We start from the raw sequence: 27,199 nt of genomic DNA, 5'->3' as shown, positions 1-27,199 counted from the left end.
TAATATGAACTATTCTGAATCTCTTTTATTTACTTTTAGAATAATTAAAATTTTAAATTAGAGATTATAAAATTAAATTTATAGATAATATTTCTAGATTATATGTAATGATAATCATTTTGAATGGATTGAATCTTCTTATAACGTGGATCTTTAAAAAAAGAAAATTTTTACAAAGAAATAAATAGGATGGTCGGGCATTAAAGTAAAAGAATAGAGAGCATGAGCTGTTTTTAACTCTGCCCACAGAGCGGGGACACTGTATTTTGTATAGGGGTAAAATTGTATCTGTAAACAATATAAGAAGAAACAATTCTAATTAGTCCTTTTTAGCAATATTATATTGTATTACATTCATCTGTAGCTTAGAGTGATATGAACACTTTTTATCTGGGCTCGGCAACCGCGCCTCAGTCAAGCATAAAAAGCTTCAAATTTAAACCCGATTGTGCGCCAAAAAAAAAATGATTTCCGAAAAGTTTTCTGTTTGGGAACATATTTAAACAGTTTAATTTTAAAGTTAGTTATAATGCAACGATTTCACTGAGGCTTGCTATCTGCTGGCGTGCGGCTGCCGAGACCTGCTTTTTATTATGGCATCGTTGTAGATACGGATTGAGTTGGCAAAATAGCAAAATAAGGGGGATAAAAGAGTTTGTGAAAGGAGTTTTAAAAACGTCGTAACTATTCGTTTTTAATACCTTATTTCTACTTATATTAAAACATTTTTAATTTCCTTTATAGATTTTTATTTGGGCGATTGAAATTTTTCTTAAACGTGTAGATTTGAAAAATTCGATAAAGCCAGCTGAGTCCAAAGTCCCTACAATGCAATGGTGCAAATTCTCTTATTAATCTTCTGATCATGTCTTGGTAGCAAATAATTTAATACGTGCGCGTCACGTCGTAAGCACCTAAAATTACACACAACTATTTTTCAGAACCAACAATGAAGGCACTGTAAAAAGTGCCTGCAAAAAAAAACTGTGATAGATTAAACAATACACTGTAATAAATGAAGTTTTAAGGTGGATTAAAACTACTAGTCTGTGTAAATAGTCGAAGCTGTGTTTGTGATATTAATTGTGAGGATGTTGGTTCGACCTTTTTTTCTTGTCTGCTTACAGTTGGTGTGCGCAGAGTTCTTTATTGATGATTCATTGTTGTACAAGGTAAGAAAGAGTTTTATTGAGGGGGAGGTAGGTTGTGCTAAATATCCGTAAAGATGTGATTTTTAAGGCTTAAAAACAGTAGTAGAACGAAAAAATTCACTAAATATGTGTATTCCTTATTGAATAGAACGAGACCATAGACAATTTTTTTGTATATTTATATTTAGTAAATATTATCGTTCTACTACTGTTTAAACTCACACTTTTACGGAATATTAGCACAACCTACCTCTCCCTTTTTCTGTTACCAGTATCGATGACGGGTAATACATATCTGAAAATACGCAATGACGCAAAAGAGTACAAATGATACTCAAATTCTGATCACAACTCTCACGTTTATCTAAAAATGCAACATATAATAAGAGCTATTAAAACAATTTTCAAGCATAACTTTTATCTTATTAGGATATCAATTAAATAAGAAAAATATTTTTACCATATGAAATTCGTGATCAAACACCTAATTGAAAAAAAAATGCAAGACATAGCTTTTATTTTAAGAAAGACTAGGGGCAACGAACGCCCCCAAGAAGCCTCTAAGTGTTCCTTCACCACCAGTATCTGTATCAGTAAAGTTCTCCTTTAAAGGGGTTTGGGGATAGGCCCAGGGAGGGAGGGGACATTGGGCTGTTTATTACACTAGTCCCAAAAAGTTTTGTGACAACGTTTTCTTATTCGTTGGCTTAACAACTTTGGGAGCTATAGAGAATTTTGATTGGTTGGTTCTTTAATTTAAGTGTTCAAACGTTTCAACGAATAATTTTAATCTATAGAAGGTGTATTTTTGTGTATCATTTTGGAGGAATATCAATTTATCGACCATTGTCTTATCCCTTGAGATCCTTGGTTTATTACAATAGTCCCATTCCCATAATTTTAATAATAACGATTTTATTTGTTGGCTTAACAACTTTAGAGACTTTAATGAAATTTTAATTGGTTGGATCATTACATTGATTGTCATTACGTTTTAAGCTAATAATTGTAATCTACAGAAGGGGTAGTTTGGTGTAAAATCATTAATCTATCGGCTGGTGCCAGGTGGTGTTGTACCTTTCACCAAAACTCTTTCTGGATCAATGTAAAACTTCCTTAGAAATAGATACCCTACAACAAAAGTTCATGCATTAATAGGTACCTAGTTATTTATCGGGAGTGGATACAAAACCGGAAAAAACAAAACCGCGACAGTTACAAAACCGCCCCATAAAACAACCGCGACAGTTGCAAAACCGCGACAGTAACAAAACCGCGACAATAACAAAAATATAACTATGTAGAAATTTTTTAGAATTCAACATTCAAAAAGTCTTAATGCTAGAAGGTCATGGCCGCAAAGCTCGGCCCCCTGGCCTGCCTAGCCGCGGGCGCTCGGCCCCCTTGCCTATAACCTAACCTAACCTTAACTAAATGTTGTAAAAAAATATTAAAAATTTGAAAAAAGACTACCAACCACTTTTTGTAAAATCAACGAAATTCTGAACTATAAATAAGTTAGGTAATGTACATTAAATTTTTTATATTTTTTTAACAATATTTAGGTAAGGTTAGGTTAGGTTATAGGCAAGGGGGCCCAGCGCCCGCGGCTAGGCAGGCCAGGGGGCCGAGCTTTGCGGCCATGACCTTCTAGCATTAAGACTTTTTGAATGTTGGTCTTTTGTTATTGTCGCGGTTTTGTTATGGGGCGGTTTTGTCGCATTTATCGCATCGTATTATAAACAGCTTTATGTGGATATAAAATGTACAATTATAGGATTAAAACTAGTTTTGTTAGTCTCGAGATACCGAAGGCACGGGCTAACAATATTTTTAATATTAGGATTGTATATTTTAATTTTCGTAGAAAACTAGAAACAATATCATGCGATGCATGATTTTTCTAATCCAGCGGATATTAATTGGTTTCGAAGCTTTTTACCCCATCCTGTAATTTCCATTATTAATTCTAGGTTGAATTCCCTGGGCTGGGAGAAACCAGTTCACTGAGTCCAGACAACTTGGAGGATATGGAAACCTATACCTTAGTCTCTAAAAATAAGGTCAGTTATTTTTTATTGTATATATATTTATATGTATATATTTGTATTTTTTTTTTTGGGGGGGGGGGTAAATAAAAAAACAGTTTGAACATGACTTATTATCACAAAATTTTGACTTTGAGTTGTATATTTAAAAGAAAGGTCAAATAAAGTTATTTTATGCCAACAACTCTAACTCAAAAATACCTATTATAGCTATATGTATTCTCTCTGTCTGTCTGTCTCTCTCTGTCTGTCTGTCTCTGTCTGTCTCTCCATGTCTCTGTCTCTCTCTCTCTTATTAGTAATTTTTTTTATTCTAAAATCAAAATATGGTTACCTATCTAGTCAGTTATTGCTATCCCACTTTTGAACATTACTGACTTTGCTCATTTTAGGAAAAATATGAATGTTTTATTCCACGAGTCAATGAAGAAGAGGAAAGAAGAGTAAGAACTTGTTTTAGATACCTAAATCCTTATAATAAAGTAACAGAATGTCTGTCTGTCTATTTGTGTGTTTGTACCGAAGGATCTCGCTAACCGCTGAACCGATCGGGTTCTCCTTAACACAGGGTTGGCAAACAAAAAACCCACCCCAAAACCCACCCGGGTTTTTTTGCCCTCTAACCCATCTTAAAAAACCCATGGGTTTTTTTGGTTTTTTTTTTAAAAAAAAACAAAAATTGTTTAAAAAACAAGTTTATTTTTCATTATTTATATAAAAAAATATGTTTTTATTGACCCCTTGTATGTATTTAACAAAGGAATGGACTCATTACTCACACTGACATTACTCCACAGTATCCAGATTTACATCTAGATTCTAGAAGTTCATTGTCAATTTCATCAACTTTTAGGATCTTTAGATTTTGCATTTTTCTGTTTGTCCTGTAAATGTAAGCCAACTTTCCAGCTTTCGTGTGTCCTAGCCTGTTTCTAAATATTATAAGAATGGACCTAATTGGTTTCATGACACGGTAGGGTAAAGCGGGGCGAACTCTGTGTTTTTTTCGGTATTTTGAACCTGCAAATCGTAAAAATTATTTTTTTTAAATGGGACCAAGACCAATAGAAAGATCTCGGAAAAGTCGATCAGGTCCTAAAAGGACGTAAACCTAGGACTTTGGGAAGTTTGTCAAAATTGATCTCTAAAACGGCACCGACTTCGCCCCGCTATGAGGCGAAGTCGGTAGGGCATTTTCAAGCTTCGAAAAATCGATGACGTATTGATTTTATTACAGCATGCCCAAAAGGTAAAAGTTGCTAAATGTAATAAAGAGTATGCACAAAAAATTTTATTAAGATAGGTCAATTTTTTCTACCAAAAAAAATAATTTTTCCTAAGTACGCGAAATTTGACTTTTTTTTTCGAAAATTTTTTTGATAAAAAACATAAAAATACTACTAGAAAAAATAACTTTTTATGACTTTAAAGGCCTGATCCTTAAAATTCAGGCAATTTTGAATAGATTTGGCCCAAAAAAAATTAGTTCTGTTAGCAAAATTTCCTAAAAAAATCAAGTTGAAAAAAAGAGAAAAGTTTGGCAAAATCTGTGGTCGATTTTCCAGCTTCAAAAAACCTATGACATATTGATTTAATTACAGCATGCCCTAAAGGTTAAAGTTGCTAAATGTAATAAAGAGCATTCACAAAAAAAATTATGAAGATCGGACAATTTTTTCTACAAAAAAAAAAAAAAATTTTCTAAGTACGAGAAATTTGACTTTTTTTCTCGAAAATTTCACTTTTTTATATAAAATTGAAAAAGTTAGTATAAAAAGTGAAAAAACCGAATTCGCCCCGCTTCACTTTTAGTCGATTTAAGAAAAAACTATACAAGCTTTTTTAAAGTTTTAAACGGAAATGGATAGCCTATTAGATTCTTAATAAGTCCCCTGAAGACGTCTAAGCTCTAGCTCTTACCAGTTTTTGTCCAACTTACCGTTTTTCCGACCGAAGCAAAAAAATCGAAAAATTTTTTTTTGTCGTCCGACTTCAAGACCCAATAAGTACCCTAAAAATTCATCTCACAAACATTTCATTTTATACTTTTTTGTAGGCAATTTAATAAGAAACAAATTTGATTTTATGTTTTTTTCTGTCAGTCGATTAGAACATGGAGAAAAATGTCATTTAATGAAGGTGGTCAAAAAAATACCGACTTCACCTCAAAACCGAGATCGCCCCGCTTTACCCTAGTTTTCTTTGTATTTTTATAGTAGCTATTAATAGGTTATTTTAGGTTAGGTTAGTTAAGTGGTAATGATTGCCCCGCATGGGTAGAAATAAAAACCCCGAAAAATCATTAAAACCCGGGTAAAACCCGTATTATCCACGACCCCGTGGCTTTAAAAAAAAAATGGGTTTTGCACAACCCTTTAACAGGGTAGATACTCATAGGTCTTGGGTAGGTTTATAGCTATTTTGGGGGAGGATACCATTACCATCACCCTCCTAAGAGAAATCGAAATTCACTAACCCCATTTAGCGATGTAAAAATATTTTTTGGTAAACACATGAATCAACATAGATTGTAAAGAAAACATTTTAAATGCCCCTAGAGGCCTCTAGGGGGCGTAGTCGTGAGTGAATTAATAATATGGACAAAAATTCCTTTATATATGCATTCGCTTTTGACTGAAGCTTACTTACGATTTTACTCATTACAAGCAAAGCGACTTCTCTCTTTTACACAATGTTCTTAAGCAAAAATATGCCTAAAAGATTTGACACAAAACATTAATTTTTGAATTTGTCAACTTTTATTTGTAGGATTCCAAATACTCCGGAGAATCGCCTGTCCAGCTGATAGAGAAATTATTCAAACAACAGCAATGTGTTCACAGGCTTGAGTCCTACTGGACCTATGAACTTTGCCATGGAAAGTAAGTTAACTTATTCACTTTGCTTATGAACAAATACTTTATGTGATACTAGCGGCTACGCCCCTAGAGGCCTCCAGGGGTTCTTTAGGAGGGGAGAGTCGAATTTGATAACCCATTCTATTAATATAGAAGATTTTAAAAGAAAAAGTAAAAAAAAATATATTTTTTTTTTTTTTGGGGGGGGGGGAGTGTGCTAACAAGGGTTGAGTATGTCTTTTTTTCTGATTGTAAAAATGATGTCTTTTATTATCAAGAGATATTATTATCATTGAACTGCAAATTATTATTACGGTTTTTTAAAAACTTCTGTAAAATATTGATTAGTTTGGTTCCATCCTAGCAGTGATCATCGTTTTAACCAATAAAGGAGTAGATGCACGAAGTGCATTTAAACTTGAAAAAAGTGAACTGCATTTTTTTTTCTATTCAATAGTTGAAACTTCATTTATAGGGCATATTTTTGAAATAATTTCATCTTTCTACCAGGTAGTTATAAAAATATCAAAACTTTAAAATCTTCTTTTTTTTGATATGCAACTTATATGACTGTCCTGTTTCCACAAAAACAACATGAAGACTATTTTGCTGGTGCCTAATTATATTTATTGTAATACAAAATTATATATGTTCAATGGTAATCTTGTAACTTTTACTTGCATTCTAGTTTTTAAATGCACTTCATGCAACCATCCCTTTTATTCTCAGAAAGGGTAAATTTGCGTATAATCATTTTACATAAATTTTTCTTGCATTGACTTATCCCTTACGATCCTTTTGTATATTTCTTTATATCTATAATACAAAGTAGCTTGATGTCTGTCAGTCTGTCTTTTTGTTTGTCTGTTTGTTTGTTTGTAATGAAGAATCTCGCTAACCACTGAACCAATCGGATTCTCCTTAACAGGATAGCTTCTCATAGGTCCCGGAAGGGTTTATAACTATTTTTGGGGAAGGTACCACCAGACCACCCTCCCAAGATAAATCGCCCCTAGAAAAAAATCCCCCTCCTAAATTTTTTTTTCAAATTATTTTTTTTAATTAAAATTAAAAATGGGAGGGCAGGGGCATCCTCACCCCCCCCCCCACCCCCCAAAAATGGGTTATCCAATTCCATTCCCTCCTCCTCAAGTGCCCCTAGAGGCCGCTAGTATTTGATATAACAAAAGCATTAAGATATACAATTGTTTAGTGATATATATTATATATTTTTAGGTACCTACGACAATACCATGAAGAAAGATCGGGAAAAGATCTTAAGCTGCAAGAATACTTTCTTGGAAAGTAAGTACCTACCTATCATTACATGAAGGGGGAGGTAGGTTGTCCTAAAATTCCGTAAAAGTGTGAGTTTTAAGACTTGAAAACAGTAGTAGAACGATAATAGTCACTAAATATAGATATATAATTTTTTTTGTCTATGGTTCTATTCAAAAAGGAATACACAATACACACATTTAGTGGATATTATCGTTCTACTATTGTTTTTAAGCCTTAAAACTCACACCTTTACGGAATTTTAGCACAACCTACCTCCCCCTTTTTTATTTTTTATTCTTGCTTATAATTTTATTTACCTTTAAAACTCTGATAGATAGGTTCTAAGATACTTACTTATTATACCTAGGTAATTTAAACTAGATGACTACTCTCTCCTGAATTTCAATGTGTTGGATTTTGTTAATATTAGTAAATTAAAATAAAGTAGTAAGAATTCTAGCTGACTATTGCACTATTACAGTAATCTTATTTGGTTAACAAGGAAAAATTATAATAGTTATTTATAGCATTGTATTACAGACAGCTTTTTGTAGATAATATAATAAAAAGTTATAAAATAGAATCCAGATTTGTTACACCAAGGGGCCGAAGGTCCGGGCTAACTAAATTAGTTTTGATTTTATGATATTTGCGGAAAATTGTTTTATTATATGATGCAATGCAATACATGATTTTTTTAGTTTATCTGGGAGTGAGAACCGGTTCTAATCTAGCAGACATCAATGTGTTTTGAAGCTATAAATAATTTCTAATTGATTGATTGTATTATAAGGTACAGCATGGAGAAGTTGACCCAGCTAGCCAAGGCCGAGGCTATGGATAAAGAAAATGATATAACGCGGCATCCGCCCACCAAGAGGGTGCAATCACTGAGCATGCCCTACTATGAAATATTAATGGAGGATGGTACTCTGTGTGATCTTAATAACCAACCAAGAAAGGCGAAGATTCTGTACATGTGTTACCCGACAGGTAAGGTTATATTTCAGTGTTGCTTTGAAACCGATTAATATCCATTGGATTAGAACCGGTTCTTGACTTAGCCTTACTAAAAAATCATGTATAGTATCGTAAACAAGACAATTTTCCTCAATTATTCAAATAAAAATCATAAAATAAATACCAGTTTTTCATTTTAAAATCCGCGGAAAGAGCTGTCTATAATACGATGCGATAAATAACTATTCTTACAGATAGTTTTAGAAATAGCACAACACTACAGACTACAAGTTATGTCTGGTTGGTCTTTAATAGTCTGTATTATTTTTAATGGTTCTTAACTTCTTTTGCAAGAAATTTTACTAAAAGCTACGCTTCTAGAGACCTCTAGGGGCACTCTAGGAGAGGGGGGAGGGGGGTGGAAGTCGTCCTCCACTAATGAAAAAGAAATTATCTACCCGAAAATTGTTGGGTGGGGTTATTTTTTCCAGGGGCGAAGAGGACAGGTATCCTAACCCAAAATAGTTATAGACCTATAAGCAGTTCTCTGTAAAGGAGAACCATATCGGTCCAGCGGTTAGAGATCTTTCGCTACACACAGACATACTGCATTTACTTTTGTATTATTTTATTATTTGACCAACATATTAGGTATTTTTCCATATGGTTTTGTAAAAGAATTAATCCTTTCATTTATTATTAAGGACGAAATGAGATATTAAGCGTGAAGGAGACAAGTACCTGTGAGTACGAGGTCATAGTGCTGACCTCAGTGCTATGTACTCATCCACACTTCAAACCTGACGAGGTCACTGAGCACGGTATCAAGTGCAGGCCCCTTACAGATAGGTAATTGTAGGGTTATTAGTAGCGAAGCTACTCTATTATTCCAAATGTCTGTCCTCTTACAGATAGGTAACTATAGCAGGGTTGATTCATTAAGTTGGGTGTCCATACGTTTCAACCACTAATTTAAAGGGTTATGTTGTGTATTGTCATTAAGGATGTACATCATTTATCAGCTATTATGTTATCCTTTTGATCCTTGAAATTATAGGGTTTTATTATCGAAGCTACTCTATTATTCCAAATGTCCGTCATTTGACATTAAGCTGTTTATTATACTGGTACCCAAAGTTTTATAATTATGTTTTCTTATTCGTTGGCTTAACAACTTTTAGGACTTTAGTAGATATTGATTGGTTAGTTAAACGACCTTTACATCTGCCCCCCAAATATTATTTTAGATTTATTTCGCTTGTTGGTTATACCCTATTCCTGTTACTTATCTCTAGCTCCTGATTTATGATTAAAGTAGTTTAAGGTTAGGTAAATATACATATGTTATACATTTCTAGTCCTGCAAAGCCAGCGGACCTGGTTGCCCTTGAGACAGAGGGTAACCAGATGAGAAGTGGCAGATACTGGGAGGCTCACTTCAAGACTGGAGCTAAACCTGGACAGGTATTATTAATATTCAGGGTTGGCAAAGATCCAGCTTTTTCTAGAAAAATCCGGTTTTAAATGGTTAAATATTGGGGAAAAACACACAGTATAAAAACATTAGGTTTTACAACAAAAAAGATTTATTTTTAGAAAGCAACTTTTCTATTTGAAAAAAAAAGAAAGAAGTCTTTTTGTTGTTGTAAATTAATAAAATGTAATAAGAGAGGGGTAGATTTCTGGTAAAATCCGTAAAGGTTATGTGTTATAAGTAAAAAAAATAGTAGAACGATAAAACTTTATGTTAACTTTTTAAAAAATTTTTTTGTCTATAGTTCTTTTCAACAAGAAATACACATATTTAGTGAATATTATCGTTCTACTATTATTTTTAAGCCTTAAAACACACACCTTTACGGATTCTACCAGAAACCTACCCCTCTCTTTAAGACATCTTTGGAGGCAAAAACTGCATTTTTCAAGGTGGGCTTTTGCTATGGATTTTTGTTGGGGGTTAAAACTGGAAAAAAGTTATGTGGTTTAATCTGCCCTAGACTTTTCCTGCCAACCCTGGTATTATTGTTACATAGTGGGTGGGAGCTTGGTCCACTTTTGACTTTTAGTGAAAGTCCAAAAGGGCATCGTTCAATTCAACTAAAGGTGCTATCACCTATGTTTTTTCTTCAAATATGTGAATAACATTCAAAAAGATGCATATTTTGTTTTATAAGTTGACCTCTAACTCTTAAAAAAAAAATATTTTTTTCATTTTTACCTGTACAGAGACCACCTGGAGGCCTGGAGCTCCGGAACCTGGAGGCCTATCCAAAAAATCTTAAAACTTGGGATAATTCATCATATAAGAATGATTTTATTTCTAATAACCTATCCTCTCAGTCCAAAGATAAAGCCTATATACCAGGTTTACGCAAATGTGTTAGAACTTCCCCCCCACCGGGCCCACCCCCCCCCCTTAACATCCAACCATTTGTTTGTAAGACCTTTGTTTGGAAGTCTTAACTGTACAGTGCATGGTCATGAGTTGCGCCTGTTTTGGGCCAAGACTTTGAAAATCACCCTTAGGTAGTGCAAATTACAGCTGTCCAACAAATTAATTATGGACGTACACCGCGCACATCTCTACAAATTAAAAGTTTTAATATCGGGTATCCGGCCGGATTTTGAAAATGGCCGGATATCCGGCCCAACCCTACTAAATGTATTACATATTACTATATCACAAAGTAGAGGGTATTTATTTAACTCTTCAGGTTAAGATTGAAATCAGACCATCTGAAGCATTGGAGAATAGAGATAATATTGTCAGTGAAAATATTGCTAAGGTAAATACTTAATATTGCTACTTCATAATTCTTAAGATTTTTTCCGACATTTTTTTGCCTTTTCTCTACTACCTAATCAATTTGGAATCATCTGAGACAAACTTAGGTATTTATTTCCCATATATTTTTATTTGACACTTTTTAAATATTCAAATATTTTCAACATATAAAAAATACCTACTACAATAGTGTCAAGTGCAAATATAAGAAAATTTTGTTGTTGAAAAAATGTTTGTCTCAAATCAATGATCCAAATTTGTTTAATTTAGCGAGAAAAGGCAAAACAAAATTTCGACGAGAGCGGTGGTTTCGCCGCTGTTTCTTCACAGTTCCACGACATAATACCTCCTTAAAGAAACTGCCTTGCCAAATTACAGTGTAAGTGTGGTAACTCGTTTTTTAGTTTCGGTTTCAAAAATGCCACAACCGCACTTCCCCTAGGATTAAAACTACGATTTAAATGGATTAGAATAGCACACAATATAATTCTTAGACTAAATAAAATTAAAATTGTATAAATATTGTATATCATAAATCATAAAGAAAGTGTTTGGAACAAAGCCTGGTAAATGTTCTTTTACAAATAGAATATACGTGGAAATTATGACAGAGGGAATTTAGGTTGCTAACTTGGAACCCCTTTATTGATTAGTTCGTTCATCCAGTCGGATGACAGGCGGTAGGGGAAAGGGGCTGGATGAGGAGTATCGTTATTTTAGCCTGCTACAAATTTCGCTTTATTAGAGAACATGAAAATCTGGTGTAACATCCAAGTAATAATAAATCCATTTTTACAGACAGCAGAGAAATGGAGAGATTCGAACCGTCAACCATTTAAACCCATGATGGATGCTCAGATTGTTAAACAATTTCTCAAGTAAGATTTATTCACACTGAAATTAACTCTTAGATTGCACGACCTAACTATGAATGGTAATAATTTTGGGCCAAGCCATTAATCTAACTGTTTATGTCGCGCACCTGACAAAGCAGTAGTAGGAACCATTTTTAACGTCGTTAGATAGAAATGACGCTGTGGTGGGTGTCTGGGAAGGATGCTGTATCCCCCAAGATGGAATAGGACTTATAGATTGGCTAGTTATAGAGCAGCTTTAGCAATAATAAACTACCTGGGTCTGTAATGCAGGGAAGATCAAATTTATCACAATCTCACCAGAGGTTATCCAAAGGGTGCAGGGGGCCAGGACGGGAGTACGGTTAGGGTCTCCAGGCGGGGCCTCAGGGCATTTAATGGAGTCTGGAATTATTGGAAGGTCTTGATGTTTTTTCCTAAATAACAAATGTTATATTTTGGCTCAATTGTTGGAAGCCTAAGCTACACCCGGCTTAAACTAACATCCTATTCTCCCCCCATGTTTTTACAGTAATGGTTAGTGAGAAAGAAGAAAAGGGTTAAATATATTCAGAGAATTAAGCTGTACCTGGATGGTTTATTTGGACAGCTTAGTTCTCTAAAGAGCCGGCAGACATTATAATTAAGCGGTCTGAAAAATGAAAATCTTTTATTTGCTGTTTGCAACCGCGAAATTAGAATGTCTGCCGCAGTGAGCCGCAGGCAACCCGTTGTTCTTCTTAGTGGACTGGTGGCCTGAAAGTGTACATACATTAGTGTACATGACAGTGGGCCAAGATTTGAACATAGCACTTTCCCGACAATGAGCTGATACGCTACGCTACGTGTTACGCCACAGTCGCGGGTTCAATATTTAATGATAAAAGCTTCGCTCAGATTAAGATAAAAACATGATTGTTCTTGTTACAGAGGCGAGCACTGTCTGGTTGGTGGCTCAGGGTGGTGGAAATATGAATTCTGCTATGGAAAAAAAGTTGATCAATTCCATATTGAAGAAAATGTAAGTTTTAATCTTTTGTAGTAAAGGGATAGTTGAATGAAGTGCATCTAAAAATTTTTGTTGCTGCAAGCATAAGTTACAAGAATACCATCTAACATACAATATAGTTTCTTATTACAATACATGGAAATCAATTTGGCACTACAAATATAGTCATCAAGCTGTTTTCTGAAAACAGGACAGCTATTTTTGTTGCATATATCCAAAAAATATGATTTTTAAGTCCTCTTATTTTTAAAACTGCCTGGTAGAAAATTGAAATTAGATGTAGTTTGAAATATTGAACTAAAGAAAATATGCAGTTCAATAAATTCAGTGCAACAACCCCTTTAAATTAAAATTCTTCGGGTTTTTATGCTGTACATTTTACAAATAAGGAATAGATGGGCTGTTTATTAAACTAGCCCCCAAAGTTTTACAATATCGTTTTCTTATTCGTTGGCTTTACAAATAACAACTTTTGGGACTTTTACTGAATTTTGATTGGTTGGTTTATTGAGTTGAGTGTATAAACGTTTCAACGTCTCATTTTAATCTACAGAAGGGGTGATTTTGTTTGTCATCATTGAGGATGTACATTAATTTATCGGCCATTGTATTATCCCCTTAGATCCCTGTGTATTAATGCAGATATTTTATATTTACCCTATTTTAGGATATCTATAAAACAAAGTAGAACGAGATCTGTCTGTCTGTTTGTTTTTACTGAAGGATCTCGCTAACCGCTGAACCGATCGGGTTCTCCTTTACATGGTAGCTTCTCATAAGTCCCGGGAAGGTTATAACTATATTTGGGAGGGGAACAACCACCCTCCTAAGAGAAATCGCCCCTAAAATTAATCCCCCCCCCAAAAAAAAAAAAAATATTTTAAATTTTTTTTAAAAATCTAAATCTAAAAAGTTGGTTTTGGGATTCAACTTCCCCCTCCTCAAGTGCCCCTAGAGGACTCTAGGAGCGAAGCCGCTAGTCTGATATAAAGTATTTTTTTAAAGGGAGAGAAGACTTTAATAAATCTTGGAGTATTTGATGAAGAAAAACATTTGAAATGGATCCAAGATCATCCTACTAAGGTTAGTTTTATTTTACAAGCCTTATAATAAAGTAACAGAATGTCTGTCTGTCTGTCTGTAGTGAAGGATCTCGCCAACCGCTGAATGAACCGTTATAGTTCTTCTATACAGCAAACCTTCCCATAGATCCTGGGAAGGTTTATAGATTATTGGGGGAGATTACCACCACCCTCTCACGAGAAATCGCAAAAAAAGAAAAAAATATAACTAACCCCTTCTTGAAAATGAAAATTTTATTTGAATAAGTTAAGGCATGATATAATTTAATTAATTTCTGTTATATGATTTTTATTCGTACTATTATAATTTCTGATCATTTTATGATTTCTAGAAAACAATTTTATTTATTATTTGAAAAACTTTTTTGAATATTGCGTCATCGTTCAAGTGGATTTTTATTAACAATTTATTTTTGATATCCTTAAAGTTTACTATGAAACATTAAACAGAACCCATTAAAAAAAATTATGGAGGATTACTATTTGTAATTGGAAAAGACTACGTATTATATTACAGAGAAATATTCATCCATAATAAGGATTTTTATTTTCAATTTCATTTTATTTTTCCTTATTTTTTCCTGTTAGTGTAAAATTGTTCTTTTTCCACCTTTTAAGGTTATCTTAATCCCATAGGTATTAATAAATATAAAGATAGTAATAAGTTTTTTTATCTGAAGCTTAAGATTTTAATAACTATTGAACTAAGGGGGGGGTTTTTAATGCAACCATCTCGTAATCAGTGAGCAAATGGCACTTAGAATTCGAATTTCGAGCTGAAATTTTGCATGGGTAATCCTTGGTAGGTCTTTTTTCCCTAAATCGAACAAAAAGTTGGAAAAGTAACGGCTGGCGGCTGCAGCTCAGCCGTTTAGCCGTTTTTAACCTATTTTTAGGGCAAATTCATCATTATTTACGTATGAATCAACTTTTTAAAACATAGTTTAGGTTTAATTCATATTAAATGATAGCAATAACCATTTTTTAAATTTCTAGTACCAGCTGCTAAACGGCTAGAACCGGCGGAAAACGGCTGGGAGCGGCCAAGAGTATGAAGAGTAGATAGGGCTTGTGACATGTCTAGGGGTAGGTTTTTATGGGTGCTGAGCTCAAAAATGCTACCAAAAATAGTGGCGGCCCATCCATGTGGCAGCTGGGTAATGGTGGCAGCTCAGCTGGGAGAGGCCAAGAGTAGAATGAGTACATAGGGCATGTGACATGTCCAGGGTTAGGTTTTTATGGGTGCTGAGCTCAAAAATACTACCAAAAATAGTGATGGACAATCCATGTGGCAGTTGAGTAATAGCTGCTGCTCAGCTGCGAGCGGCCAAGAGTAGAATGAGTAGATAGGGCTTGTGACGTGTCTAGGGGTAGGTTTTTATGGGTGCTGAGCTAAAAAATGCTACCAAAAATAGTGGCGGTCCATCCATATGACAGCTGGGTAACGGCCGCAGCTCAGCTGTGAGAGGCCAAGAGTAGAATGAGTAGATAGGGCTTATGACGTGTCTAGGGGTAGGGTGCTGGCACCAAAAATAGTGGCGGCCAATCTATATGGCATCTGAGCAACAGCTGCAGCTCAGATGGGAGCGGCTAAGAGTAAAATGAGTACATAGGGCTTGTGATGTGTCTTGGGGTAAGTTTTTATGGGTACTGAGCTCAAAAATGCTCCCAAAAATAGTGGCGACCCATCCATATGGCAGCTGGTTAACGGCTGCAGCTCAGCTGGGGGAGGCTAAGAGTAGAATGAGTAGATAGGGCTTGTGGGCTGTAGCTGTTACCCAGCTGCCATATGGATGAGCCGCCACTATTATTGGTAGTATTTTTGAGCTCAGCACTCATAAATACCTACCCCTGGACACGTCACAAGCCCTATGTACTCATTCTACTTTCGGCCGCTCCCAGCTGAGCTGCCGCCGTTACCCAGCTGCCACATGGATGGGTCACCACTATTTCTGGTAGCATTTTGAGCTCAGCACTCATAAAAACCTACCCTAATACACATCACAAGCCCTATCTACTCATTCTACTCTTGGCCGCCCTTAGCTGAGCTGTAGCTGTTACTTAGCTGCCATATATGGATTGGTCGCCACTATTTTTAGTAGCATATTTGAGCTCAACACCCATAAAAACCTACCCCGAGACACGTCACAAGCTCTATCTTCTCATTATACTCTTGGTGGCGCGCAGCTGAGCTGCAGCTGTTACCCAGCTGCAATGTGGATGGGTCGCCACTATTTTTGGTACCATTTTTGCGCTCAGCACCCATGAAAACCTACCCTTAGACACATCACAAGCTTTATCTACTCATTCTACTCTTGGCAACTCGCAGCTGAGCTGCAGCTGTTACTCAGCTGCCATATGGATGGGTCGCCACTATTTTTGGTAGCATTATGGAGCTCAGCACCCATGAAAACCTACCCCTAGACATGTCACATGCCCTATGTACTCATTCTACTCTTGGCCTCTACCAGCTGAGCTTCGGCCGTTACCCAGCTGCCATATGGATGGGCTGCCACTATTTTTGGTACCAATTTTGAGCTCAGCACCCATAAAAACCTACCTCTAAACACATCACAAGCCCTATCGAATCATTCTACTCTTAGCCGCTCGCAGCAGCTAGGCAGGGATTGGCCGAAACTATTTTTAGAAGCATTTTTGAGTTCAGCACCCATAAAAACCTAATCCTGGACACGTCACATGCCTCATGAACTCATTCTACTCTTAGCCTATCTAGTCTGAGCTGCGGCCGTTACCCAGCTGAGCTGCGTCCATTACCTAGCTGCCATGTGGATTGGCCTCCACTATTTTTGTTAGCATTTTTTAGCTCAGCACCTATAAAAACCTACCCCTAGACACTTCACAAGCCCTATCTACTCATTCTACTCTTGGCCGCTCGCAGCTGAGCTGCAGCTGTTACCCAGCTGCCATATGGATTGGCCGTCACTATTTTTAGTAGCATTTTTGAGCTCAGCACCCATAGAAACCTACCCCTAGACATGTCACAAGCCCTATTTACCCTTTATACTCTAGGCGGCTCCCAGCCGTTTTCAGCCGGTTCTAGCCGTTTAGCAGCTGGTACTAGAAATTTTAAAAAAGGTTATTGTTATCATTTAACATGAATTAAACCAGAAATATGTCTTAAAAAGTTGATTCCTACGTAATTAATGATGAATTTGTCCTAAAAATAGGCAAAAAACGGCTAAACGGTTGAGCTGCCAGCCGCCAGCCGTTACTTTTCCAACTTTTTGTTCGATTTAGGGAAAATAGACCTATCAAGGATTACTCATGCAAAATTTCAGATCGAAATTCGAATTCTAAGTGCCATTTGCTCACTGATTACGAGATGGTTGCATTAAAAACCCCCCCCTTAAGTTCTCCTGTTAAAGGAAGCTTACATAGGTCCTATGAGGGGTTTTGGCTTTTTAAATTTTAGATTGAAGCCTTAATAATACTTAAGACTATTTTAATAACTGTTGAACTAATTAAGTTCTCCTGTTAAAGGAAGCTTACCTAGGTCAAAAGAGGGTTTTAGGCTATTTAAATTTTAGATTGAAGCCTTAATAATACTTAAGACTATTTTTCTGCCCTCTCATCCATTTAAAAGCAGAATCCCTTGATGCTAGGGCCGCTAGTGTTTCTTTAATTTTGCTAAAATCTTGTTTTTCTAGAAACCCAAATCTGTGGATAAAAGAAAGTTTGTGAGTCATTTATATTCTGATGGTAATGTTTGTGACCTGACAGGACGGCCCAGACATGTGGAGGTACAGTTTTGGATCTAGTGCAGTACACGGTAATATGTTACTGGTGACGATTATCTCCAAATATCTATGAACTTTAAAGGCTAACGGCCTAGCATTGGAACGAATAGATTATGCTCGAACAAAATTTCTACCGACAAAAGAAGGCCATCAAATAATCAACAATGTACAGTTATAAGTTCATAGATTTTTGGAGATAATCATAAACAGGAACATTTTACTGTTAACTACACTAGATATACATTTTTAGTAGCGAAGCTGCTCATTAAATTAAAACTCCCCATGCCCATCCGTTCTTTACCTATTGTAATTGTGTTAATTATTGTCGCTGTTGCTTTATAGGTATGCTTTATATGTGAATATTTCTCTGACTGAAATGAATCTTCTTTTTTGCTTACTTAGTCTGTCTTTAAATCTATTTGATTGTTGAAATCTATATGATTTAGTCGGATACTGATATTAAGTGGTTTTTTTCAACTTTGTTGTATTGTTGTAACGCAAAACAATAGAGAAAGGGTACATTTGACTGTAAATTACACTGAAACCCAAAGTTATTTCAATCTACAGAATGATTAGTTTGGGTTATAATCTTTGGGTATATCAATTTATCGACCATTATCCTATCTCTTAAAATCTCTGGGAAAAATATCTATATATTTTTTTTCATTCATTTCCATTTTCGGCCATATTAGATTAATTAAACATTTAATTTAGGTAAAATTGAAATGTAAAGAAGCAGATTCTCCTTCAGTTGTATCTCTGTACCTTCTAGAACCAAAAACTTGCCAATATGTTTTAGGAAATCAATCACAAATTAAAAAATAATAATGTCAACTAATTGTAGACTAACATAGGTTTTTTTCCAAAGTTTTTTCTAGGGAGGTAGGGAGGGGACTTTGGACTGTTTATTACACTAGTCCCCAAAGTTCTATAATAAGATTTATTTTATTCGCTGGTTTAATATCTATGGGAGCTTTGGGAATTTTTATTAGTTGGTTTATTAAGTAGAGTGTCACAACGTTCCAACCACTTATTGTAATCTAGAAAAGGGGTTATTTTGTGTATTATTATAAGGAATGTACATCAATTTATAAGCCATTGTCTTATCCCTTTAGATCCCTATTTTTTTCTAACCCAACTCAACGTTGAAAATAACTATGCGAGTCATTTTGATTGCTTAATGAATGTTAAGAACACTGTTTTTAAGCCAAACACAATATTACACATTGAATAGGTACCTAAGTACTTTTATGATAAGTTAAACTTGCTCAATCAATACCCCAACATGATACTATCTAGGGAGTAAGGGAGGGGACAATGGATCGAATATTCAATTTTTAGTAGTCTCAGACTTTGGGTACTGGCTTAAAGGGAATGTACAAGAATTTAGCAGTTTCTGACTGAGTTTGGGTACTTGAGCATGAAATGCCGCTACTCGTTGTGTTATTTTTTAATCTAGCAGACAGAGAGTTGAGAATACACAGCCCCCCTCCCATAATCTATTTCACTCCCCTCTCCTCTCATCTTTTTTTTAAGCACACGATAGGAAAAGGGAGATGGGAGGTGGGGGCATAGGGCAAGGGAAATAATAAACTTTTAACTGGATAAAAAAAGGGCAGGCTGGCGTATTGGTTCATATTTTTGCCGTGCCAGCCAGCAGTTGGCTGGGTCCTTTAATCTTGTAATATAAAAATCGCACCATTAGACCTCATTATATATATTTCATCAAAAACAAGATGTGATTTCGCTTTGCATGACTTTTTTCTTAGCTTATAATTTTCTAAATTTAATGTACAAACCCTTTACAATTTCCTCCAAATTTTATGGATTAGTGTGAATTTCATGGCCTTTCTTTAAAACTCTTAAATTGAATAAATTGCCCATTGTCCCCTCCCTTACTCCCTGGATACTATCCCTTTCTGATATTAAATTTTTAATTTCCAACATGTGATTGATTGATTGAAATGTCAGGTGTGGAATCTCCTTTAGTCTGTGATATTTTATCGTATGCAGATCCTGAAACTGGACTCATGCCAGAAGGTTTCATGGATTCCATAGGTACCTATGCATTTATTTTAAAAAGTTTAAAGTATAGTCAGATAAAGGAAGTGAATATACATAGATATTTTGAAAGGTGGAAAATTGTCGTCACTTTAGGTTGCTAACATTTACATTATTTATTGGTCAGTTCGTTCATCCAGTAGGAGGGGGTTGGGGTGGATTGGGAAATCATTATTTTAGCCAGCTAAAAGTTCCACTTTATCAGAGTACATATTAATCTGGTGTAAGATGCAAGTAATAATAATCTATAAGTTAGCCACTCTACAAGAGCATAAGACTGCAAATTAGATAGATAGATAGATGTATTTCAACATAAGCATACAAAATGATAATAATATTTCTTACACATATTTACACAATTTTATGCATAGTTTGGTACTTTCATAACCTGGGTTGGCCATTGCAAAAGCTGGAAGTACCGATTTAAGACAAACATGTCCAAATCAATGATTTTTAATGTTATTGATTTCACTGAATCTACCAATTTGAAAACATGCTGATTTTTAAGATTAATTTTAAGCCATAGATAGAGCTCGAAAAGAAAACCAACAAGTTAGTCTGCTTGTTTGTCCGTCCGTTGCTTTAGGGTTATTGCGTTTCAAACAATCATTTTGTCTATAAGTTCTGACACTCTACAAGTGTTCGTTTGTCCTACCATTCCAGAGTTTCGCTGTTATGAATGTTGTCATTCTTGTATTTCAGATAAACCGTTACCAACACCACCCCCTCTGGATTTGGGAGTGAAAAAAGTGAAACCTGAACCAATTGTAAATCCTACAACTTTCCTCTCTGAAATAGAAGATGCAGTCAGAAAAATTAAGGATTTTAAGGGCAGGTGAGAAGTTTTTGATAACTAGCAGCTATGCTCCTTAGCATCTAGTGGCTCTGTTTTCAAAAGGGAGAGAAAAATAGCTTAAAACCATCCCAAGACTTAAATCTTAGAATAAAATAGCTTAAAACTATCCCAGAACCTATGTGAAGCTTCCCTAAAATGGCAAATTCATTTATTTCAGTAGTTATTGCAATCTTAAGATTCAGATTGTTCTTAAATAAAGAAAGTTAAAAAGGAACTGCTTTTAATTTGCATAAAAGTAAAATATTTTTTTTTTGCAAAACCTAAAGTATCATTAATGCAATATACTTGCTAATTTAGAGTTGCTTATGAAGAAAAGCCTGACAGATTAACAGAACTTGAACAAGAAGGAGTTCTATCCAATGAAGAGAAAGAAAGATTGGGTAAATATTAGGGTTGGGCCGGATATCAGGTATGGCCGGATATCCGGCCATTTTCAATATCCGGCCGGATACCGGATATGTAACTATCCGGTTACACGGTATCCGGCGGATTTTTGACGCCGAATATCCGGTTGTCCGGCCGGATATCGAACGTTTGCCAGATATCCGGCCGAAACCGGATATCCGGCATTAGAAATCAGCCGGATATACGGTATCCGGCCCAACCCTAGTAAATATTTATCTTAGTAGGTAGAATTGGACCATCCCACTTTAATTTTCAAAAATAAAATTATAAAAAATACATTTTTTTTTGGGGGGGGGGGGGGGGCGTTATTTTTTTTAATTGCGATTTCTCTTATTAGGTTGGTCGTACCTCATACTTTAATCTTAAAAATTATTCCCAGGACATATAAGAAGCTACACAGACAGATACAGATTCTGTTACTTTTATATAAGGACTAGCGGCTACGGTCCTAGAGTCCTCTAGGGACACTTCAGGGGGGGGGGGGGAAGTTGGATTCAATAACTCTTGGGAGGGTGGTGGTGCCCCCCCCCCCATATTATTTATAAACCTTCCCAGGACCTACACTGAGAAGCTACACTGTACAGGAGTACCATATCGGTTCTGCGGTTAGCAAAATACTACGGTGCACACACACAGACAGGCAAATATCCTGTTAATTTTATACCTATAGGACATAATGTCCAGTCGTTTTATAGAGTTTTTAAGTTTGATTTTTAACAGTACATTTTTACATGGATCAAAAGGAATAAGACAATGGCCTATAAAATGATGTACATCCCCAATGATGATACACAAAATTACCCCTTCTGTAGCTTAAAATTAGTGGTTAAAATGTTTGAACATTCAACCTAATAAACCAATCAATCAACATTCACTACTAAAGTCCCAAAAGTTGTTAAGCTAACGAATAAGAAAACGTTATTAAAAAACTTTGGGGACTTGAGCAATAAACGGCCCAATGTCACCTCTCTCTCTCTGACATTTTTCGTTTTTTAGCTGTGCTGAAAGACAGAATCCGAAGAAAGAAGGAGAGATTTGGTGATCAAGATTCTGAGCATGTTGTCATTGATTCTTTGCAAGAAAAAAAATTTTACTACTCGTCTTCTACCAGGTTTGTCCTTGGGATCTTATTGGACATTTCAAAAAAATTTTTACGTTTTGTACATGAACTATTTATAAAGAAATAATCACTTAGATTTAATACATTTTACAGTATGGCTTCAAAACCGATTATTATTTGGTGGATTAGGACCGGTTCAAAATTTTTTTTTTAAATCTAAGAGAATAATACCCCTAATGGGTAGTACTTTTCAGGGAAGCTTTATAATTGTCTAGGGATGGTTTTAATCTATATTCCTAAACTTCCTCACCCCCTCCCTAGAGGTGAAACAACTAGGTATCAAAATTATTTTTTTTTAAAGGCAAGAAACTCCTGGTGGTGGAACCTTGAAAGAAGATGTTTTTATTGTGGACGGTGTGAAGATAAAATTACAAGTAAGTGTTAGACCGAGTAGGGCGAATATAACTTATTAGCATGCTCACTCGCTTAGTTAGGACTTCCAAACAAAAGTCGTTCAATCTTACTTAACCAAATACCCTGGGTGTTAGGACTGAAAAGGCGAGATTTTTTATCATACGTTGTTGGATCTGACTGACGTTCAAGTGTCATGTTGTTGTTGTTGTTGTTAGCCCATTATCTTTCTTGTTCATGTATCTCGTCATCTGTTGCCAGATTTAGGAATCTGGTGGCATCAAGTTCAAGTGTCATAGATAGCAGCCTCGCTTGTATGAGGTAATTGATAGGTAAGGCAGATATGACTTTGTCCTCAGTTTAAGTTAGGGTTGGGCCGGATACCGGATATCCGGCCGATTTATCATGCCGGATATCCGGTTCCGGCCGGATATCTGGCCAACGTTCAATATCCGGCAATTTACCGGATATCCGGCGTCAAAAATCAGCCGGATATCATGTAACCGGATAGTTTTAATATCCGGTATCCGGTCGGATATTGAAAATGGCCGGATATCCGGCCGGATAACCGGCCAGACCGGATATCCGGCCCAACCCTAGTTTAAGTAATTCTTTATTTTTATTTAGGAAGTGATAGTTGATGGAAAGACTGTATCAACAAAAGTTATCAAAGAAAGAGAAATTGATATTATGCCTGCATCTAGTCAACAAAATGATAACTTAGAAAATCCACCAAATAAAGAAATTAAAAATCTACAAGAAGATAATAAAAAGGAGGAAGAACTGAAAGAGAAAGATGAATTATGAATGTAGTTTCATTAAAATTTGCACTTTTTTAAAGTTTATTAGAAAGTATAAGACCTTTTATATTAGGTTTTTAATAGAGTTTTACTTATGATTCTTAATGCTATATAGCCCTGAAATGATATTCTTTAAAACTAAAAGTTCAACAAATCTTGCACTTGTTTTTTGTTAGTTGAATTATTTAAACCCTGATAAAATTATACCAGGAAGGGAATAGACAATGAATAGGACTTTAAATAATAGTGACACTTTTGCTTATTTGTAGATTAAAACTTTGGAGATCTAGGTTAAGTTTTGATAGGTCAGTACAAAGAATCAGTGTCCAAACTTTTTATGTTAATTTATCGTCCATTTTCTTGTCACTTAAGATCTCTGTATTAGGCATACAAAGCACATTAATAAAGTTTTCAATGTATTTAATTTTTTGGACACAAAAAAAATAATATTCGTGAATCATTAGGTAGGTATGAAAGATTTAAAAAAATAATCTCTTGAGCATCTAAGTTATTTTTTAATAAATAAAAATAGATTTATTCTACAATAAAATTATGTAATTTGTATTTTTTTTTAAATGTTCACAAGGTACAATTAAAAAAGAAATGTTTTTTTTTTATTGTCAAATTGATGGGCAAAATAGTTTTTCTTCTTGTGCAATATTCGTTTTTCCTGAAGTCAAGATATCAAGTTCATTTCCAGTATGGCTTCGAAACCGATTAATATCCGCTGGATAAGAACCGGTTGTCAGTTAACTGAAAAATCATGAATAGCATTGTATTACAGACAATTTTGCACTAATATTAAAATAAAAATCATAAATTTAATATCATTTTCGTTAGTTTGGGCCTTCGGCCACTCGGAGCTATCAAAACTGGTTTTAATCTTTAATTTTTTTCTTTTTATCATCCGCGGAAAGCTGTCTATAATACGATGCGATAAATAACTATTCCAGTTATAACTTTTGCATTTTTAAATGTTTTACTAGCAGAAAATTTTTATAATCTAATAAATCTGTGATTTTAAATAAAAATATGTTTTTAAAATATCTAGAATTTTCCTTAGGTACCTATTAAATTTTCTGTTTTAAAGAAATTTTTTAAAGTAATAAAATAATCGTGATTAAAAAAAGTTGTGATCAATATTAAATATAAATAAATAATGCCTACACCATACCTATCTTTTTTTCTATTTTACAGTTATAATAATCATTTAAATGTGATTTTAACTATTTTTATTTCAGATAACATTTATGGAACATGGTAAAGGGATCTAGTGCAGTTCATGGTAAAATGTTTCTGGGAACGAATATCTGCAGCAATCTTTAACTGTAAAGGCTGCCAACTGCTAAACTGCTTTACGTATGTGTTATGTCAGAACAACGTTTTAAGATTTTTGTGATGATACACAAAATTACCCCTTCTTAGGATTACAAGTATTAAACACTCAACTTTATGAACCAACCAATCAAATTTCAAGAAAAGTGCCCAAAGTCGATATACTAACGAATATAAAACTTGTGGAACTAGTGTAATAAACAGCCGAATGTCCCCTCCCTCTCTGGAACATAATTCATTTGGCCACTATCTGCTTATAAATTATACTAGCGGCTGCGCCCCTAGCATCTAGGGGCTCTATATTCGAATTGATATGAAAGGACAGAAAAACAGCCTAAAACCATCTTGGGACCTATAAGAAGCTTCACTGAAGGAGAACAATATCAGTTTAGCGTATAGCGAGATCCTTCGCTACAGACAAAAAAAGCTTACTACTTTATATAATAGGATAGATTTTTAAAGTTAATCGACCCAAGGAACATTTTACCGAAAACTGCACTCGATCCTGATAAAGTACTTTTCAGATTTAAATGGAAAAATGTTGACCAAAGGGACAGACGGTGGAAAATGCGGAGAAAGTTCTGGGGGGAACAGTAAGGATACCACAGAAGGTTATTTAGTAATTTCTTGCTTTATAAAGTTTGTTATATTTTATCCAAGGAAAAGGGAATGTGATCCTGACAAACAATTCTATGTGAAACTTTCCCCTCAACCGATTCCCCTCCCCCCCCCTTCTTACCCACTTCCCTTTTAGTTGCACAAAAAAAAACAATTTTTCCAGCAAAATATTTAATTTTCGGCAATTTCAAATGGAACTAATAGGCTGAATAGCAGCCCCTAATTTTATCTTTATCCATTTCTAGCGGCCGTTTGTTGAACCAAAATTAAGTGCTTTTGACTAAAATTCGTTTAATAATGCAAATGCAAATAAAGATTTTAAGTTTTGTATCAATTAAAAACACCTGGCTCACATATTCAAATAAACCTAAAAAAACTACAGATTTGAAATCTGTCTAATAAACAAATCAAGATTATTTTCCAGCTTAGGCTAATATATAGGTAATTTCAGTCATTACTGGACAATTTCTAGGTAGGGGAGATGACATTAGTATTAATATTTGCTTTTGCCTTCAGTTTTATACTACACACAAGGGCGTCTAATGGGGGGGGGGGATGCTAAAGTGATACTCCCCCCCCCCCCCCAAAAAAAAAGTTCCCAATCCCTCTCTCCCAACAAACCACAGGCATTACAAAAGTTTTGGAAATGCCATATGCTCCCCCCACCAAAATTTTTTATATTATTCGGTTAAACCCCTTTAAAAAAGTCTGAAACCCCCTAGGTATCCACATTTGGTACCTCCCCAACGCAAGGAAGAATTATGTCCTATAAAAACTAATTACTTTACAAATCACTAAAAATCCTAATATTCAAGACAACCTTGAGATTGAGATTGAACTTGAGTATGAGAAGGATTTGTCAGAACTGGAACAAAAGTCATGGGATAGCAACTCTACTAGTCACCAGAATAATAAAAACAAACAAAAGTCATCATCAAAGGATAAGGTATAATTAATCTGAGCTGGATCTTTAAATCATTTTAGTGGTGAGCTAGATCGGGGTGAGCCAACTTTCCACCATTTTATGAAATGCCGTGCTGTGATTGGCTGAAATTCGGTTAACCCTGATCTGGCTCACCACTAAAATGATTTAAAGATCCAGCTCTGTTCGTTAGTCTGTCGTAGGTACCTTATAAATATTCATTTTTTAGAAGGTTAGATATTAGTAGACTATACAAATACATTACATAGAGGCATATTTTCTGGATATACCATAAGATCTAATCTTGAATAATTTTGCTTTACTATATGTTTTAGTTATGGTGAATGCTGCCCACCCAATTGAACTTCGTTTACACCCCCCCCCCCCCCCCCCCCAACAACAAGAGAAAAATATCTTGAATGCTACCTATGGAAATAAATAATAATCCTCCTTTTATCAAAACCTATATATTGGTACCTACTAGGGTCGGGCCGGATATCCGGTCGAATATCCGGCCAATTTTAATATACAACCGGGTACCGGATATTGAAACTATCCGGATTCCGGATATCCAGCTGATTCCTAATGCCGGATATCCGGCGTTGGCCAGATGTCGAGCCGGATACCAGATATCCCTTATTATAAATAATCAGCTGGGTATCCAGTATCCGGCCCAACCCTAGGTGTAGAAAACTGATTGTGCTAATAATTTCCAGAAATCAAATATTAAAAAATTGATTTTAATTAAGGAAACATGTGAAGAACTAACGGCAGCATTCTTTGAAGGTAAATAAACACAAAAGGGAGGTAGGTTGTGCTAAAATTCCGTGAGGTGTGAGTTTTTTGGCTTAAAAAAGTAGTAGAACGATAACATGCACTAAAAGGCATAATATGACCTATTACAAAAGACATAATAAGAAAAAAGGCCTAAATAAAATATAACAT

The 27,199-nt window shown here is 35.1% G+C and overlaps 2 protein-coding genes across 2 annotated transcripts in view; both read left to right on the top strand.

Annotated features, from left to right (window-relative positions):
• Window positions 1–23,836, top strand: LOC145330585 (endoplasmic reticulum lectin 1-like). Its single transcript, XM_080175218.1, has 21 exons — window positions 1–104; window positions 324–1,172; window positions 3,125–3,214; window positions 3,592–3,642; window positions 5,969–6,081; window positions 7,294–7,362; window positions 8,132–8,331; window positions 9,003–9,147; window positions 9,657–9,762; window positions 11,013–11,084; window positions 11,882–11,961; window positions 12,868–12,958; window positions 13,952–14,029; window positions 17,697–17,789; window positions 18,501–18,586; window positions 19,759–19,844; window positions 20,550–20,682; window positions 21,001–21,083; window positions 22,105–22,219; window positions 22,530–22,602; window positions 23,207–23,836. Exons 2-21 carry the CDS (start codon window positions 1,092–1,094, stop codon window positions 23,384–23,386), a joined length of 2,025 nt encoding a protein of 674 aa, XP_080031344.1. The 5' UTR covers window positions 1–104; window positions 324–1,091; the 3' UTR covers window positions 23,387–23,836.
• Window positions 23,837–24,623: 787 nt separating this feature from the next.
• LOC145330586 (uncharacterized) overlaps window positions 24,624–27,199 on the top strand; it is a 377,605-nt gene continuing 375,029 nt past the window's right edge. The window contains exons 1-3 of the mRNA XM_080175220.1: window positions 24,624–25,325; window positions 26,148–26,278; window positions 27,004–27,040. Of these exons, the coding sequence (XP_080031346.1) occupies window positions 25,253–25,325; window positions 26,148–26,278; window positions 27,004–27,040 (241 nt within the window). The 5' untranslated portion in view covers window positions 24,624–25,252. The remainder of the gene's footprint in view (window positions 25,326–26,147; window positions 26,279–27,003; window positions 27,041–27,199) is intronic.

The sequence above is a fragment of the Acartia tonsa genome, chromosome 10 (genome assembly GCF_053477335.1).
Source record: "Acartia tonsa isolate MP-2025a chromosome 10, ASM5347733v1, whole genome shotgun sequence".
NCBI lineage: Eukaryota > Metazoa > Arthropoda > Copepoda > Calanoida > Acartiidae > Acartia > Acartia tonsa.
Note: the sequence above shows the minus strand (reverse complement) of the source record. Positions and strands in the feature narration are given on the sequence as shown.